The 19010-nt window shown below is 35.7% G+C and overlaps 1 protein-coding gene across 1 annotated transcript in view; it reads left to right on the top strand.

Moving 5' to 3' along the window:
• Positions 1-19010, top strand: part of LOC142229985 (ras-related protein Rap-2b) — a 157022-nt gene that overhangs the window by 106810 nt on the left and 31202 nt on the right. The window contains exon 3 of the mRNA XM_075300588.1: positions 7114-7311. Coding sequence (XP_075156703.1) covers positions 7114-7311 — 198 coding nt within the window. The remainder of the gene's footprint in view (positions 1-7113; positions 7312-19010) is intronic.

Raw genomic sequence — 19010 nt, 5'->3', positions numbered from 1 at the left:
AAAAAGGAATTTCGTGTTTTGATAAAATACTGTTTTCTGAAGGGCAAAAATACGGTGGAAGCAGAAACTTGGCTTGATAATGAGTTTCCGGACTCTGCCCCAGGGAAATCAACAATAATTGATTGGTATGCAAAATTCAAGCGTGGTGAAATGAGCACGGAGGACGGTGAACGCAGTGGACGCCCGAAAGAGGTGGTTACCGGCGAAAACATCAAAAAAATCCACAAAATGATTTTGAATGACCGTAAAATGAAGTTGATCGAGATAGCAGAGGCCTTAAAGATATCAAAGGAACGTGTTGGTCATATCATTCATCAATATTTCGATATGCGGAAGCTCTGTGCAAAATGGGTGCCACGCGAGCTCACATTTGACCAAAAACAACAACGTGTTGATGATTCTGAGCGGTGTTTGCAGCTGTTAACTCGTAATACACCCGAGTTTTTCCGTCGATATGTGACAATGGATGAAACATGGCTCCATCACTACACTCCTGAGTCCAATCGACAGTCGGCTGAGTGGACAGCGACCGGTGAACCGAAGCGTAGAAAGACTCAAAAGTCCGCTGGCAAAGTAATGGCCTCTGTTTTTGGGATGCGCATGGAATAATTTTTATCGATTATCTTGAGAAGGGAAAAACCATCAACAGTGACTGTTATATGGCGTTTTTGGAGCGTTTGAAGGTCGAAATCGCGGCAAAACGGCCCCATATGAAGAAGAACAAGTATATACGGCCGTAAGCTCGGCCAGGCCGAAGCTTATGTACCCTCCACCATGGATTGCGTAGAAACTTCTACTAAAGCCTGTCATCCACAATCGAATTACTTGGGTTGCGGTAACACTTGCCGATGGCAAGGTATCTTAAAACTTCCTAACACCGTAATATATACCACATAGTCCATACGTGGTATATATTAAACTAAAAAAGGCCGATTAAATACGTAAATATATAATTAAGTTTAAAGTTTCTATAGAAATACAATTTTGACAAAATGAAATTTTGACAAAATAAAATTTTGACAACATTTTCTATAGAAGTAAAATTTGGATAAAAATTTTCTATAGAAAAAAAATTTGGAAAAAATTTTCTATAGAAATAAAATGTTGACAAAATTTTCTATAGAAATAAAATGCTGACAAAATTTTCTATAGAAATAAAATTTTGACAAAATTTTCTATAGAAATAAAATTGTGACAAATTTTTCTATAAAAATAAAATTTTGGTAGATTATGTTTAGCTCGATTTGCAACCATGATTATGAACCGATATGGACCAATTTTTGTGTGATTGGGGATCGGCTATATATAACTATAGACCGATATGGACCAATTATGGCATGGTTATAGGCGGCCTTATACTAACACCACGTTGCAAATTTCAACCGGATCGGACGAATTTTGCTCCTCCAAGAGGCTCCGGAGATCAAATCTGGGGAGCGGTTTATATGGGGGCTATATATAATTATGGACCGATATGGACCAATTCTTGCGTGTTTGTTAGAGACCACATTCTAAATAACACCATGTTCCAAATTTCAAACGGGTCGGATGAATTTAGCTTCTCCAAGAGGCTCCGGATGACAAATCTGGGGATCGATTTATATGGGGGCTATATATAATTATGGACCGATATGGACCAATTCTTGCATGGTTGTTAGAGACCATATATTAACACCACGTACCAAATTTCAGCCGGATCGGATGACATTTGCTTCTCTTAGAGGCTTCGCAAGCCAAATCGGGGTTTCGGTTTATATGGGGGCTATATATGGTTAGGTTAGGTTAGGTGGCAGCCCGATGTATCAGGTTCACTTAGACTATTCAGTCCATTGTGATACCACACTGGTGAACTTCTCTCTTATCACTGAGTGCTGCCCGATTCCATGTTAAGCTCAATGACAAGGGACCTACTTTTTATAGACGAGTACGAACGGCGTTCCAAATTGCACTAAAACCACTTAGAGAAGCTTTGAAACCCTCCGAAACTTCACCAGCATTACTGAGGTGTGATATTCCACCGCTGAAAAACTTTTTGGTGTTCGGTCGAAGCAGGAATCGAACCCACGACCTTGCGTATGCAAGGCGGGCATGCTAACCATTGCACCACGGTGGCTCCTATATAATTACGGACCGATGAGGACCAATTTTTGCATGGTTGTTAGAGACCATGTACTAACACCATGTACCAATTTTCAACCGGATCGGATGAAATTTGCTTCTCTTAGAGGCTCCGCAAGCCAAATCGGGGGATCGGTTTATGTGGGGGCTACATATATAATTATGGACCGATGAGGACCAATTTGTGCATGGTTGTTAGAGACCATATACTAACACCATGTACCAAATTTCAGCCGGATCGGATGTAATTTGGTTCTCTTAGAAGCTTCGCAAGCCAAATCGGGGGATCGGTTTATATGGGGGCTATATGTTATTATGGACCGATATGGACCAATTTTTGCATGGTTGTTAGAGACCATATACTAACATCATGTACCAAATTTCAGCCGTATCGGATGAAATTTGCTTCTCTTAGAGCAATCGCAAGCCAAATTTGGGGGTCCGTTTATATGGGGGCTATACGTAAAAGTGGACCGATATAGCCCATTTGCAATACCATCCGACCTACATCAATTACAACTACTTGTGCCAAGTTTCAAGTCGATAGCTTGTTTTGTTCGAAAGTTAGCGTGATTTCAACAGACGGACGGACGGACGGACATGTTCAGATCGACTCAGAATTTCACCACGACCCAGAATATATATTCTTTATGGGGTCTTAGAGCAATATTTCGATGTGTTACAAACGGAATGACAAAGTTAATATACCCCCATCCTATGGTGGAGGGTATAAAAAAGTGTTGTTCAACCAAGACAACGCCCCGTGCCACAAGTCATTGAGAACAATGGCAAAAATTCATGAATTGGGCTTCGAATCGTTGTATCGCTCTTGAAGGGAACTATGTTGAATAATAAAAACGAATTTTGACAAAAAAAATGTGTTTTTCTTTGTTAGACCGGGGACTTATCAGCCAACCTGTTAAGGCTACCTCATAAATAATTGTATCATGTCTTTGTACATTCACATTTAAAAATGTTAAACAAATGCTAACTAACCAGATCAAAACAAATTCCTCCATAAAGTAAATTAATTGTTTTATAAACATCGCGAACTGTGTGTTTCATTAAAAAATTATTGAATCAATTAATTTTTTTTTTAATTAATAACCTAAATATTTTCAATCACTTTCTTAAATGACTTTGTGTTTTTATTTTGATTAAAAATTTAATTGTATCAATTTTTATTCAAAACTAAAAAAATTCAATAATTTTTTTAACTGACTTAGTCTTTCGAATTTGATTAAAAAAGTTAATTGTATTAATTAATTGTTTAAATGAAAAAGTTTTCACCTTCTATTAACTTTTTAATTGAAATATACTGGTGATATCTTATTGGGGATATAAAAAGTTATTAGGTAATTTTGACCATCATCAAAAATTGACTAGCCAATCATGAAGATTACAAACAGTCGACATCTACTTTTTTAACAAAAATTTTTAAGAACAAGTCCATTAAATTTGCAAAAACCGAAAAATCATTTTTTTTTTAATTTTTCTACACCCAGAGAAAGGTTTGGTTGAAATTCGATCACGACAATAAAAAGATAGTTGAGACCCATTAGTTTTAGTTGTATGAACCATATGTCAGTTATTTATTTTATTTAATATTTGGTATAACCAATAAAATATCAATACAGTCAAATGCTAGTACTCACGACCAAATATTGGTTGTTATAAATCTATTAATTAAAATCAACTTTCATTCTGTTCCGTACTGTTGTGTTACCAAATTTATTTTTTAAAATTGTCTCGGAAACCGACAGAAAGTTTGTACTACAAATAAATTGGTTGTGATAACAAATTTGGTGGTTATTAGTGGGACATGTTGCTGCAACATTTATTTGGAAAAAGTGTCATGTCTCGAATATTTATTGAAGACAAGGAAAATTCCCAATAGTTTATTGCTTGAGAAAGTTGGGAAATTATGGAAAATCCAGGAGTTTGCGCACAGTTATGACCAACTTTATTAAAAGGATTGAAGGTCAATTCTTTAGATGGTCCTTCCTATACCAAAGGTAATGCTCATCAAAAAGTTAGTGTTGAAGCCAAACAGTCTCACTCTGACTTTGTGAGAGAGTCCAACTTTTAAGCAACGCCAAGATTATTAACGCTTTCGTACCTCAAGTTCGGACACCAATAATAGTCTGTTTCAAAGGGAAGGAAAAAGAATTATTCAAAACGTTTGTAATATGAACAAATTATTGAATTTCAGTTCACCCATCATGTAATGGCCGGTAAAAATCCGAAATTTGATAATAGGAACAGTCAACAAGACCACTTTCTTTAGTTGGAGCATATTATTCTAGAAAACACGAATATTTGCAAATGAAAATACAGGTAAGTTTTCCACGGGAGAAACTGTTATAAACGTTTCATGGTTCTTAGTTATAGGAACAACCCCAAACTTGAATCCTTGTTCCGAACATCATTAGAATGGATGGAGAAATGCGACTTCTGTCTTATGTGCTTTACAGACTATCAGTTATTCCGGACGACAGTGCTCGTGTCGAACATATCTCATATATTGTGCACATTATAAGTTAAGTCCGAAGGCATAATCGATACTGCTGCATGTTTATGGGATCGATAACACATTTACCGATTATTTAGTCATCGCCGACAAGTCGTATCGATCCGACACACTGTAAGATTCTTTACAAACACCGACATTCCGTCCGGAATAACTGATAGTCTGTAAAGCGCATTACGAGAAACAAATATACGGCCAGCTAAAGCCAGTCAACTCAGGGTGTGAATCAAAACCGATGAGTGAATTCAACCTGGAACCAAGAACTAATAATTCAAGTAGGCACGCAAACTGAAATTATTATCGTCTGACCAAAGAATGGTTCAGGGTAAAAAACGTGGGTAAATTTATTTCACGAATTATATAATTAGTTGCAAATAAACAATAAATATATTAACGAAAAATGTATTGCATTTAATTTTTGGTGTAAAGTAAATTGTAAAATATTGGTTGTTCCAATAATCTAACAGACTGCTATGCCAGACAATTGTTGGTTGTCCTAACTAACAACAAAATGGAATGGTTGTGATACCCAATTCAAGTTGGTTGTAGTAACAAATAATGTAGGTTAAATTCTGATAGTAGACGGAACCAAATAATTTGGTTGGCAAAAAAATTGGTTGCCACAACAAATTTGTTTTCTGTGCACACAGAGAAGATATTAGTTGAAAATCGATTGTTGTAATGAAAATTCTGCATTTACAATGAAATCACAGTTGTGTCAATCTATTTACTTTATTTACAACCATTATTTCGTTTTTGTTTCCATTTGGCGCTTATTATTATAGATTTTTGTTTGTAATACCATTCAAATAGTTGTCTGAACTAATTGCCTCTCTTACGAAAATTTTTTATCGAATTCGATACGCACAACCAACCTTATAAATCTTTTATAACTGTCATTTAGTATTCAGCACTAACAATTGGTTTTCAGAGCCGAATTCCTTTGGAAATATTTTTAAATGTCAAACAATTTATTATTAATTCTTCAATGTTGAAGGAAAACGTGTTTTTTTTTTTTAATTTAAAGTAAAAACCACAGGAAACGGATTATTTTTCAGCCATATCTAAGTTTATTTGAGTCCTTGGTGGAGTGCCACTCAAACATTTTCACGAACAACTCGCGCAGGCTTGAGGATACTCAATGCTACCAGTTAGATAAATAGTGCGCATCTTAAATTGTTTAGGATCAAATGCAGATTGAGTTTTATTATGTTTTAGATGTGGAACAATTTTATTGTGCGAAAACAATGATAACGACTTTAAAGATCATCTCCACATCTGCCGTTTATCTGTGAAACCCAAAAGGAAGTGACCATGGCGAGTAGATTCTTATTTATTTTTTAAAACTACACTCTAATTTTCTGATTTAATTTGTTGTGGTTTTAGACGGGATGTGTTGGCCAATTTTTCTGATATACCACTATGTACTCAGTTCGGACTCCAATTATAAATACTACTGAACGAAGAGCTCCAAAGATTTAACTCCAATTGTCTTTAATAGTGATCATTGTTTTAAATTGTTATCAATGTATTGTATTTAGGTATAAAGTTATTTTATGTACCTTTCTATCATTTAAAAATATAAATAAAATACAATATTTTGAGGAAAAATTAATTTTCAATTCGGTTAAGATGCTAGTAAAGTTGGGTGACACAACCAAATGAACAAGGGGCAACGACCAATTTCATTGTCTAATACAACCAACCCCATGTATAGTATTAGTTGGATTTCCCATAATTCGATTGAGACGACCGAATTTATCGGGTATCAAAACTACCAACAGTTAGTTGCTGCAACTGCCAAAAGGAGGTTGGCAATAAATTCGGTTATCACAACCAATCTGTATTCTCTGTGTGTGTAAAGATTGAAAATTCGATTTTTGTGATTATAGAAAGGTCAACATTGAATTTCGACTTTTTGATGATCTTTTCATCATAAAAATAGCTACAAACCTTACCACAATAATTGAAAATATTTTCGAATTTTTTTTTTTAAATTCGATTGGTCGATTTTGGTCAATATAAAAAGTTGGTTAAAAATAGTCGATTTACTCAATTTTCAAAAACTTCAAAAGTCAATTAATCAATATTAAAAATTTGAAAAAGCCGAATTTGACTTTTTTGGTAAAATGTCGATTTTCGTATTTTGCCCTTTCAGATCCCATTGTTTGATTATTAAAGATATTCAGCAAGATGGTTTAATAATCCAAACTCACGATGGAGTTTGTGTGACCTTTATCCCGTACGAGCTTAACGCATTTCTTCTATCAAAAGCCCTTACAATTATTGATGTTCTTTTTATTTACTTACCCTTTGACGTGTATTGAGCAGGGCCAATATATATTGGTCCTATTATTGAATACAATTCATTGTAGTTGCCTGTGTATTCATACACACACATATATTCACTCCGCAAAACCCAAATTTGTATCGCCTATGACCATTGTTTGCTTATTTCTTTACAGTTTCCTGCTATGCGAGCTCTGTCCATTTCATCGGCCGATGCTTTCATTCTCGTCTACGATGTCACAGATGCGACAACATTCGAAGAGGTCCGGATGATACGTGACCAAATACATGAGACTAAGGCCACATCGGCTGTCCCAATTGTGGTTGTGGGCAATAAAATAGACTTATTAACCGAGGACAGTGATCTCAGAGAGGTAAGTGTCAACAGGAGTCATATTAGCTGTTGAAGTGGTGGTGGACAGGTGCACAATTTAAAATTCAAGTGGCATAGTGACAACACTCAGAGGATAGATAATGGAGATTGCATGGTTGGCCAATTTACCAAAAGGAGATATATCCTCCGGATGAGTGTTAAACATTTCCGTGAGGCCATTGATAGAATCATGCATTAAACTCAGAGAGCAGAGATTGCAATGCAATGGTTGTGTGTATGGGGCAAAATGGAAAATATCTACAAACTATCCTTTGGGGGTTTGCCTCGGTTACGCTAGATTTGCTGAAAAAAAACATGTCCGGTTTCAATGATTTTTTCTTTACACTAATGATTTTGGTATTGATTCCGAGCCAAAGAAGAGGAGAATTGAAATAAGGACACATTTAAAACATAATTCTCTTTTAATTTTGAGTTTTGCGTACTTGATTCTAGGAAACAAATTTTAACCCTAGAATGAATGAACAAATTGAAACCTAGAATTGTTTTTTTTTTGTGATATCTCCCGATCGATCACTCGTATCAAATCATACGCTCGTGCCAACTCAGTCTAGTGAAAGAGACGAAGTAGACATGGATGATAAGTCCCCGGTCTTACAAAGAAAAACACATTTTTATACCCTTCACCACTACTGTGGTACAGGGTATAATAAGTTTGTGCATTTGTATGTAACGCCAAGAAGGAAAAGTCGTTTAGTATACCGATCGTCTTAGAATTAAATTCTGAGTCGATTTAGCGATGTCCGTCTGTCTGTCTGTCTGTCTGTCCGTCCGTCCGTCTGTCTGTCTGTTCATGTATTTTTGTGCGCAAAGTACAGGTCGCAGTTTAAGTCTGATCGTCCTCAAATTTGGCACAGGGTCGTTCCGGGGAACAAAGACGATCGCTATTGATTTTGGAAAAAATCGGTTCAGATTTAGATATAGCTGTCATATATATTTATGCCCGATCTGGTTATAATTGGTGTGTTTATCAACCAATGTTCTTCAAATTCCGTACATCCGAATATTTTATGAGTCTCGAAAAACTTGCAAAATATTATCCAAATCGGTTCAGATTTAGGTATAGCTCCCATATATATCTTTCGTCCGATTTAGACTCATATGTCAACAGAGGCTAAAGTTTACTACTGATTTTCGTGAAATTTTGCACAGAGAGTAGAGTTGGCATTCTACCAATGCTTGGTAAATTTGATTGAAATCGGTTCAGATTTAGAGATAGCTCCCGTATATATCTTTCGTCCGATTTGCACTTATATGACCTCAAAAGCCAGAGTTTTGCCCTGACTTGCTTCAAATTTTGCACGAGAGGTATGTTTAGCAGTGGCGTTATGTGTGCCAAATTTGGTTTAAATCGGATCAGATTTAGATATAGCTCCCATATATATCTTTCGTCCGATTTGATCTTATATGGCCTCAAAAGCCAGAGTTTTGCCCTGACTTGCTTCAAATTTTGCACGAGAGGTATGTTTAGCGGTGGCGTTATGTGTGCCAAATTTGGTTAAAATCGGTTCAGATTTAGACATAGCTCCCATATATATCTTTCGTCCGATTTGAGCTTATATAGCCTCAAAAGCCAGAGTTTTGCTCTGACTTGCTTCAAATTTTGCACATGGAGTACGTTTAATATGTTAGTATCGGTAAGTGTGCCAAATTTGGTTGAAATCGGCTCAGGTTTGGATATAGCTCCCATATATATCTTTCGTCCGATTTATACTCATATGACCACGGGGGCCAAAGTTATACTCCCATTTACGTGAAATTTTGCAGAGATTGCAGAATTATTATTCCAACTATGCATGTCAAATTTAGTCAAAATAGGGTCATATTATATATAGCTCCTACATATACGTACACCAGAGTTGGGGAAATATGGTAGACTTTTTCATATTTTAGACCCATTTTCAATGAGATTTTCCTCCAACTGACTGGATAGTTTCCACAGAGAATATATTTAATATGATATTTAGGTGTGTCAAGTTTGATCTAATTTGGTTCAGATTTAGAAAAAGCCTCCATATATTCGTTTTTCCAGTTTATACAAATATGGCCGAAATTCCCTGACTTTATACAGAATTCTGTGATGATTTCCCCATATCTTAGTCATATCCTATACACTGTAATGCCAGAATTTCCACAGAACGGTTGAGTTTTAAATAAGCCGCCCGACTTGACCAAATAATATATCACAACCCACACTTGACCACATATCTTGGCGAGCTCTAACCAATATCCTTGTAAAATCGCCACTGATGAGTTGCAAAAATTGTAAATATTACTAAATTTGTCCTATATCTCGAATACATATGTATCGCCTGATAAATCATAATAGCTCTTTTGTACAATTGCATTAAAATTTCTCTCGCTTCATATGTCCCATATTTTTATACCCTGCGCCACACTGTGGAACATGGTATTATAAGTTAGTGCATATGTTTGTAACACCCAGAAGGAGACGAGATAGACACATGGTGTCTTTGGCAATAATGCTCAGGGTGGGTCCCTGAGTCGATATAACCATGTACGTCTGTCCGTCTGTCCGTCCGTCCGTCCGTCTGTCTGTGAACACATTTTTGTGATCAATGTCTAGGTCGCAATTTAAGTCCAATCGCCTTCAAATTTGGCACATGTTCCTAATTTGGGTCAGAATAGAACCCTATTGATTTTGGAAGAAATCGGTTCAGATTTAGATATAGCTCCCATATATATCTTTCGCCCGAAATGGACTAATGTGGGCCTAAAAGGCAGAGTTTTGGCCCAATTTGGTTGAAATTTTGCACAGGTAGTAGATTTAGCATTGTAGCTATGCGTTCCAAATTTGGTTAAAATCGATTCAGAGTTAGATATAGCTCCCATATATATCTTTCGCCGGATATGCACTTATATGGACCCAGAAGCCAGAGTTTTATCCCGATTAGCTTGAAATTTTGCACAAGGAGTACAATTGGTAGTATAGTCATGTGTGCCATCGGTTCAGATTTAGATATAGCTTCCATATATATTTTTCGCCCGATATGGACTTATATAGCCCCAGAAGCCAGAGTTTAGGCCCAATTTGGTTGAAATTTTGCACTAGGAGTGCAATTAGTAGTATAGTTAAGTGTGCCAAATTTGATTGAAATCGGTTCAGATTTATGTATTTATGTATAGCTCCCATATATATGTTTTTCTGATTTCGGCAAAAATGGTCAAAATACCAACATTTTCCTCCTTAAATCGCCACTGCTTAGTCGAAAAGTTGTAAAAATTACTCTAACTTTCCTAAACTTCCAAAACATATATATCGAGCTATAAATCATAAATAAACTTGCGAAGTTTCCTTAAAATTGCTTCAGATTTAAATGTTTCCCATATTTATACCCTGCGCCACACTGTGGAACAGGGTATTATTTTTTACTAAAATTGTGTTCGACCCTAGTGCATTAGCCAACTTAAATTTTAAGTCTATAGATTTTGTAAAAATCTATCAAATTCTGTCCAAATCGAGTGATATTTAAATGTATGTATTTGGGACAAACCTTTATATATAGCACCCAACACATTTGACGGATGTGATATGGTATCGAAAATTTAGATCTACAAAGTGGTGCAGGGTATAATATAGTCGGCCCCGCCCGACTTTAGACTTTCCTTACTTGTTGTTATTCAACATAGTTCCCTTCAAGAGCGATAAAACGATTATAACGATCATCCAATTTTTTTATACCATTTTCGTAGTACTCCTTCGGTTTTGCCTCAAAATAGGCCTCAGTTTCGGCGATCACCTCTTCATTGCAGCCAAATTTTTTCCCTGCGAGCTTCCTTTTGAGGTCTGAGAACAAGAAAAAGTCACTGGGGGCCAGATCTGGAGAATACGGTGGGTTGGGAAGCAATTCGAAGCCCAATTCATGAATTTTTGCCATCGTTCTCAATGACTTGTGGCACGGTGCGTTGTCTTGGTGGAACAACACTTTTTTCTTCTTCATATGGGGCCGTTTTGCCGCGATTTCGACCTTCAAACGCTCCAATAACGCCATATAATAGTCACTGTTAATGGTTTTTCCCTTCTCAAGATAATCGATAAAAATTATTCCATGCGCATCCCAAAAAACTGAGGCCATTACTTTGCCAGCGGACTTTTGAGTTTTCCACGCTTGGGAGACGGTCACCGGTCCACTCAGCCGACTGTCGATTGGACTCAGGAGTGTAGTGATGGAGTCATGTTTCATCCATTGTCACATATCGACGGCAAAACTCGGGTGTATTATGAGTTAATAGCTGCAAACACCGCTCAGAATCATCAACACGTTGTTGTTTTTGGTCAAATGTGAGCTCGCGCGGCACCCATTTTGCACAGAACTTCCGCATATCCGAATATTGATGAATGATATGACCAACACGTTCCTTTGATATATTTAAGGTCTCTGCTATCTCGATCAACTTCATTTTACGGTCATTCAAAATCATTTTGTGGATTTTTTTGATGTTTTCGTCGGTAACCACCTCTTTCGGGCGTCCACTGCGTTCACCGTCCTCCGTGCTCATTTCACAACGCTTGAATTTTGCATGCCAATCAATTATTGTTGATTTCCCTGGGGCAGAGTCCGGAAACTCATTATCAAGCCAAGTTTTTGCTTCCACCGTATTTTTTCCCTTCAGAAAACAGTATTTTATCAAAACACGAAATTCCTTTTTGTCCATTTTTTTCGCAATAACAAAAGTTGCTACACAAAAGACGCTCTACCTCACAAACTAATTGACTAACAGACGACAAATTTTGACACGAATCATTTGAAGGTTGGTACTAATAAAAATAATATGCATTTAATACTAACAACGCCATCTATGTGTCAGACCGGGGACTTATCAGCCAACCTGTTATTAATTCACATCAAACCACTGAATTCGGATCACATCTTAAGAAGTGATGCTAATTCAGTGCAACGGCTGTTGAAAAGATGGACATCTATATAAAGAACAACTTTGGAAGAACATTTTTGGAAGTGCTTATAAAGTTTTGCTTTTAGAAGAACTTGTATGAGTGAGGATGAACGCAATTTGCGTGTTGTCACAGTTCATGGGATCTTAGAAAAAATGAAAGCAAGGTACTTTCACAGAAAATTAATTAACATGATCAGTTTTCTGCTAGCAATGATTGTCTGCAGGAATTTAAATTTTGAAGCTGTTAAAGGCTTTAATATACGCAGTGAGAAATTATCAAGCCATCTTTCAACTGTCAAGAATATTAAGCAAAACTTTAAGCAAAACGCAGATGATGAAAATGGATTCATCCAACTGAAACTTTAGCACCTAAAAAAAAACTATTATAAGCTAGTTACTCTTTTATGCCATGCTTAGAGCATAATTTGTATTTTAACAAGTATATACGGACAAAATTGTCTATAGAAACAAAATTTTTACAAAAAAAAATTTTGTCAAAATTTTCTATAGAAATAAAATTTTGACAAAATTTTCTATAGAAATAAAATTTTAACAAAATTTTCTATAGAAATAACATTTTGACAAAATTTTCAATAGAAATAAAATTTTGACAAAATTTTCAATAGAATTAAAATTTTGACAATATTCTCTATAGAATTAAAATGTTGACAACATTTTCTCTAGAAATAAAATGTTGCCAAATTTTTCTATATAAATTAAATTTGACAAAATTTTCTATAGGAATAAAATTTTTACAAAATTTTCCATAAAACCATGATTATGAACAGATATGGACCAATTTTTGTGTGATTGGGGATCGGCTATATATAACTATAGACCTATATGGACCAATTTTGGCATGCACGCAAAAAAATAATTCTTTCCTCCCAAACGAAATTTTAGACAAACAAAGTTCGTTTCTCATTTGCTTTTCGCTGTAAGGAAGTGTATTTGGAAGAAAAGTATATACTTTTTGTGATAAACGTTTATTCTTTTCCAGGATGTAAAAACAATTTCATAAAGACAAATTCAAAAAAAAAAAAACATTGTTTTCTTGCTAATTGCATTTTCCCTTACATCTTTCTCACACCCACGAGGTTTTTTAGTTCTTAACACCTTTTCCTGTAATACCAACAATGTAGAAGAAATTATACGATTTTATAAATTTTTAAATTTTTTTACCTTTCGCCTGGACGGAGAATCGAACCGCGGACCATGCACATTGTAAGCCAACACACTAACCACTGAGCTATGTACCTGTTATGGTCATGAATAGATAAATATCCATATAAGTTCTATTTATATAGCATAGCTTGCGGCGCCCACGAACCGAATAAACAAAGTTTATTTGACAGAAACAAACATTTAGTTTGGCACCGTTGAGCAGTGGTTGCTACGTCCGACTTGCATGCCAAGGGTCGTGGGTTCGATCCCTGCTTCGACCAAAGTTTTTTTTATTTATTTTTAATTTTTTTTTTTTACATATATTCCAGATATGTTCGGAAGATTCCGAAAAAAATATTCAACATTACATTGTAGTATATTAAATTTTGAACTGTAAAATGTGTCTTATTAACGACCTAAAGTCAGAAAAGAACAGTGTTTGATATAAACGAAATGGACTGTGTTGTTGTTTCAAAAATAACTTTTTTTATTGAAAAAATAAAAATTTTGTAACAAACGAATTTTTTGGTGATAAAAGTTTAAAATTTTCGAAGCAATTCAAAAAACTCTAGCAAAAGAAAAACGTTTTCGGTACACGTTTTCCAAACGTTTTTTTTCTCTGCGTGTGGTTATTAGCGGCCATATACTAACACCACGTTGCAAATTTCAGCCTGATCGGATGAATTTTGCTCCTCCAAGAGTTTCCGGAGGTCAAATCTGGAGATCGATTTATATGGGGGCTATATATAAGCACGGACGGATATGGACCAATTCTTGCGTGTTTGTTAGAGACCACATACTAACACCACGTTTAAATTTCAACCGGATCGGATGAATTTTGCTCCTCTAAGAGGCTCCGGAGTTCAAATCTGAGGATCGGTTTATATGGGGGCTATATATAATTATGGAACGATATGGACCAATTTTTGCATGGTTCTTAGAGACCATATAACACCACGTACCAAATTTCAACCGAATCGGATGAATTTTGCTCCTCCAAGAGTTTCCGGAGGTCAAATCTGGAGATCGATTTATATGGGGGCTATATATAAGTACGGACCGATATGGACCAATTCTTGCGTGTTTGTTAGAGACCACATACTAACACCACGTTTAAATTTCAACCGGATCGGATGAATTTTGCTCCTCTAAGAGGCTCCGGAGTTCAAATCTGAGGATCGGTTTATATGGGGGCTATATATACCCAGCAAAAAAAGCGTCGCCAAAAAAGTTCTTTTTGGATCCGGAAGTGGTGCAAAATTGACGCAGAAGCGATGAATTTAACATGGGCTTGTCATAGGACGGAAGTCCTCCATTTCAACAACGGTTGCACTGAGTTTGCATCACTTCTTTAGATGTGATCCGAATTCAATGTTTTGGATGTAAATTAAACAATTCTGTGATATTTGGTCAAATAAATAATTTTTATAATTTTTTATAATTTTTAATGGATTTTAACGCTTGTCGGAAACGTTTGACCTCAAATATTTTCAAAAATTCACAATTTGTTCAGATTGGATTTAGCACTTTTTTCGACAAAATTTAAATGATTTGTACCATTTTATGAATTCTTACTCTGTTTTACCCTATTTGAAACAAAAAAGTTAAAATTACCCATTAAAAGTATGAAAAAACTAAGTTATAAAAAATTGAATTAAAAGAACATCTTAGGTAGTGAAAATAAAGAACATAATTGTGAGTGCATCTTCTGGAAGTGCTTTTAAAGTTGTGCCTTTGGAAGAACTTCCAAATTTTTTGCTGGGTAATTATGGACCGATATGGACCAATTATTGCATGGTTGTTAGAGATCATATACTTACATCATGTACCAAATTTCAGCCAGATCGGATGAAATATGCTACTCTTATAGGCTCCGCAAGCCAAATCTGGGGGTCCGTTTATATGAGGCTATACGTAAAAGTGGACCGATATGGCCCATTTGCAATACCATCCGACCTACATCAATAACAACTACTTGTGCCAAGTTTAAATTCGATAGCTTGTTTCGTTCGGAAGTTAGCGTGATTTCAACAGACGGACGGACATGCTTAGATCGACTCAGAATTTCACCTCGACCCAGAATATTTATACTTTATGGGGTCTTAGAGCAATATTTCGATGTATTACAAACGGGATGACAAAGTTAATATACCCCCCATCCTATGGGGGAGGATATAAAAATTCAGAAAAACTATTTCAGATTTTTAATTGATGCCACTAAATTTGTTATTGAACATATTCTTTTTAAATTCATTCAAGTTATACGTTTTACAAATTGTTGCTTTTTTGTGTATCGTGAGAATATTTGCCTCTCGTCAATATTTACAAAGGATAAAAAAAACCTTTTAAATTTAATTCTTTAAGGAATCGTCAATCGCCAAACTTCATTCAACCTTCTTTGCCCTTCGAATACACACACACACATAAATCTTTTGCATTGTAAATGATGAGCAAATGGACCATAGGCTAATACAAACAGACTATTGGTAAACCCACATCTATTGATTCTCAGGTTATTTCTTTAAAAGCCTTCATTAGTGTCACTTTAAGCGAGAAAAAATAACACCGACACCAAGAAGGGAAGAATAACACACGCACATAAAAAAATCCCAATTCCAGAAAAAACAACATCCTCACTCCCACAAGAGATAAAAAAATATATTAACACCTTTTTGAGCCCAGGAGTTCAAGAAGGCAATGGGAGAGAATAAAAAAACAACAATCCCTAAACACAACAATGCAAATTTTGTGGTAAAGAACGATGAGGGGGTGGGGGGGATGAAAATCTCAACTTTCTTTGATTGAATGTGGGTTTTTTCTGACATCCCTTCGAAAGCTGCAGTCAAAACCGATTCTCTCAACACCCAGCCCAGGAAAATAAACAAACTTGGAATGTTGAGAAGAGAAAACAAACGGCATTCGAATAAATACAAGCCCAATAGAACCACAACAACATCATCATCATCATCATTATCATCATCACAATACATCTTCGCTTGCCACCAGACTTTGGCAATAATGGCGCGAAACTGTTTTATGCAAAAAAGGTGAACCTTTTTTACATTTTTTGTTGAGCTCCTTACATTGTCTTGCATGGTTTCAAGTTTGTACATCGCAAAGCCCCGGGAAATATAGGATATCAGCTAAGAACATAAAAACTTTTCAATACCTCCATGGATGAGGCCTCACCCCACCATCATCACAAGAACTAACCAACACCAGAATGGAAGAACTTTAAAGGAAAGAAAATTGATTCTTTTTTCAGCTATTCAATGCTTCAATTGACATGGGTCCAGGCTGGCTTTTGTGACTTCTTGTTTTTTTTTTTGCGAAAGAAAATCTCTCGTGACATTTTCCACAAAGACAAAATGTGGAATGAGTTGTAACATGGGATTCATGTCTCTTCTTCCTCTGGAGGGAATATCATTCGGAGTATTCTGCTTTAATAGACATTTTCATTTTGTTTATACAGGTGCAAGGAAGCCTATGAGCCATGCAAATATTAAGTCATCCACAGAAAACCACAAGGGATGAAGCATCAAAAAGCGATTAAATTTTGTTGTTGTTGCTTTTACTCCAAGTGAAATCACTGGAGCTTGATGTTAATGTTAGAAGCGTTGACACTGTCATATATATTACCCTAGAGTATTCCATAAGAAGCGAGCAGAACTCCTCTTACATCAGTTCGATTATATTTCAGTTTAGTGATAAGGGCGTTCTTTTCTAAAACCGATTATTATCAGAGTACCACTCTGTGTTGGGTACCCCTATATAACAAAATGGTCTTGGGGTAAATCCTGCAAAGGCAGAACTAGTCATGTACTACAAAGATCGCAAAATTCCCAGGGTTAAGCCCATATCCTTAGAGGGTATTGAAATTCCCTTTGGTAAGTGTGCAAAATACCTTGGCGTTATTCTGGACAGGACGCTGAACTGTAGGCTTAATATTGAAGAAAGGGCGAGAAAAGCCACGGCGTTTTTGTACTCGTGCAAAAAGGCAATAGTAACAAGTATATACGGCCGTAAGTTCAGCCAGGCCGAATCTTATGTACCCTCCACCATGGATTGCGTAGAAACTTCTACCAAAGACTGTCATCCACAATCGAATTACTTGGGTTGTGGTATCTTAAAACTTCTTAACATCATGTTCTAAATTGTGAGTTAGTCCATATGTTACGTGGTATATATTAGACAAAAAAGTTATGTGTAGGTAAGTCTACAAATAATTGCGAATCGACATGGAAATTGAAATATGGGGGTCGCTTATATGGGGGCTATATAGAATTATGAACTTGATATGGACCAATTTTTGTGTGATTGGGGATCGATTTATCTGAGGGCTATATATATCTACATACCGATATGGACCTCGTTAGGCATGGTTGTTCACGGCCGTATACTAGCACAATGTACCAAATTTCAACTCGGATGAAATTTACTCCTCCAAGAGGCTCTAAAACCAAATCTCGGGATCGGTTTATATTGGGGCTATATATGATTATGGACTGATATGGACCACTTTTGGCATGGTTGCTGAATATCATATACTACCACCACGTACCAAATTTCAACCAGATCGGATGAATATTGCTTCTCCAAAAGGCACAGGAGGTCACATCTGGGGATCGGTTTATATGGGGGCTATATATAATTATGCACTTATATGAACCAATTCCTGCATGGTTGGTGGATACCATATACTAACATCATTTATGTGGGGCCTATATATAATTATTTACCGATTTCGACCAATTTTTGCATGGGTGTTTGAGGCCATATATCAACACCACGTACCATATTTCAACTGAATGAGATGAATTTTGGTCTTCCAAGAGGCTCCGGAGGTCAAATCTGGTAATCGGTTAATATGGGGGCTATATATAATTATGGACCAGCGTTGCCAGAATTGTTTCACCAAAAACCGCTAGATTTGTACAAAAAACTAGCCAAAAAAAGCTAAAAATGTTAAAAAATAGCTAGAAAAAAAGCTAATTTTTTTTTGTATCAAAAATCACATTTTTGATTGAAATTTAACAAACTTAAAGGCTTTATTTCACTTAAAATGCATGTTGTTTTAATTGTATTCATTTTTTTTCCATTTCTGTGAGACTGTAAGAAAATCTAAGTCATATTAGCTCTGTTTGCGTACTCGATACATTTTGACAATCACAAATTTTTACTGGAAGTCCTTCATTTATATTTCCTAGTAAAAACTTTTTTCCCGTAAACTTGCAATTATCAGCTGGTTAATCATCAACAAGTCTAATATCACATAGAGCTGCATTAGAAAATATCAATATATTTCGTTTTAACTGAATTAATGATAAATTCGTTATACGAAAATTTCCCATACAAATCTATTGTTGTCCAATTTTCGTAAATGTAAATCCATTCCATGAATAAATAGCAGATTTGTTTTAGATTGCGTTTTTTTTTATGTTAAAAAATAATATCACATTCAAAACTTTATTTCCTTAATTATTTCTATGTTCGGTTCCAAAGATTTTGTACACTAATGATTTTGGTATTGATTCCGAGTCAAATTTTAATTTATTCGTTTTTTCAGCTTTTTCTGCATGAGCTATCACAGTGCTTTAAAAA

This window comes from Haematobia irritans, chromosome 3 (assembly GCF_050003625.1).
Source record: "Haematobia irritans isolate KBUSLIRL chromosome 3, ASM5000362v1, whole genome shotgun sequence".
In the NCBI taxonomy this organism is placed as follows: domain Eukaryota; kingdom Metazoa; phylum Arthropoda; class Insecta; order Diptera; family Muscidae; genus Haematobia; species Haematobia irritans.
This window is presented reverse-complemented; position numbering and strand designations above follow the sequence as displayed.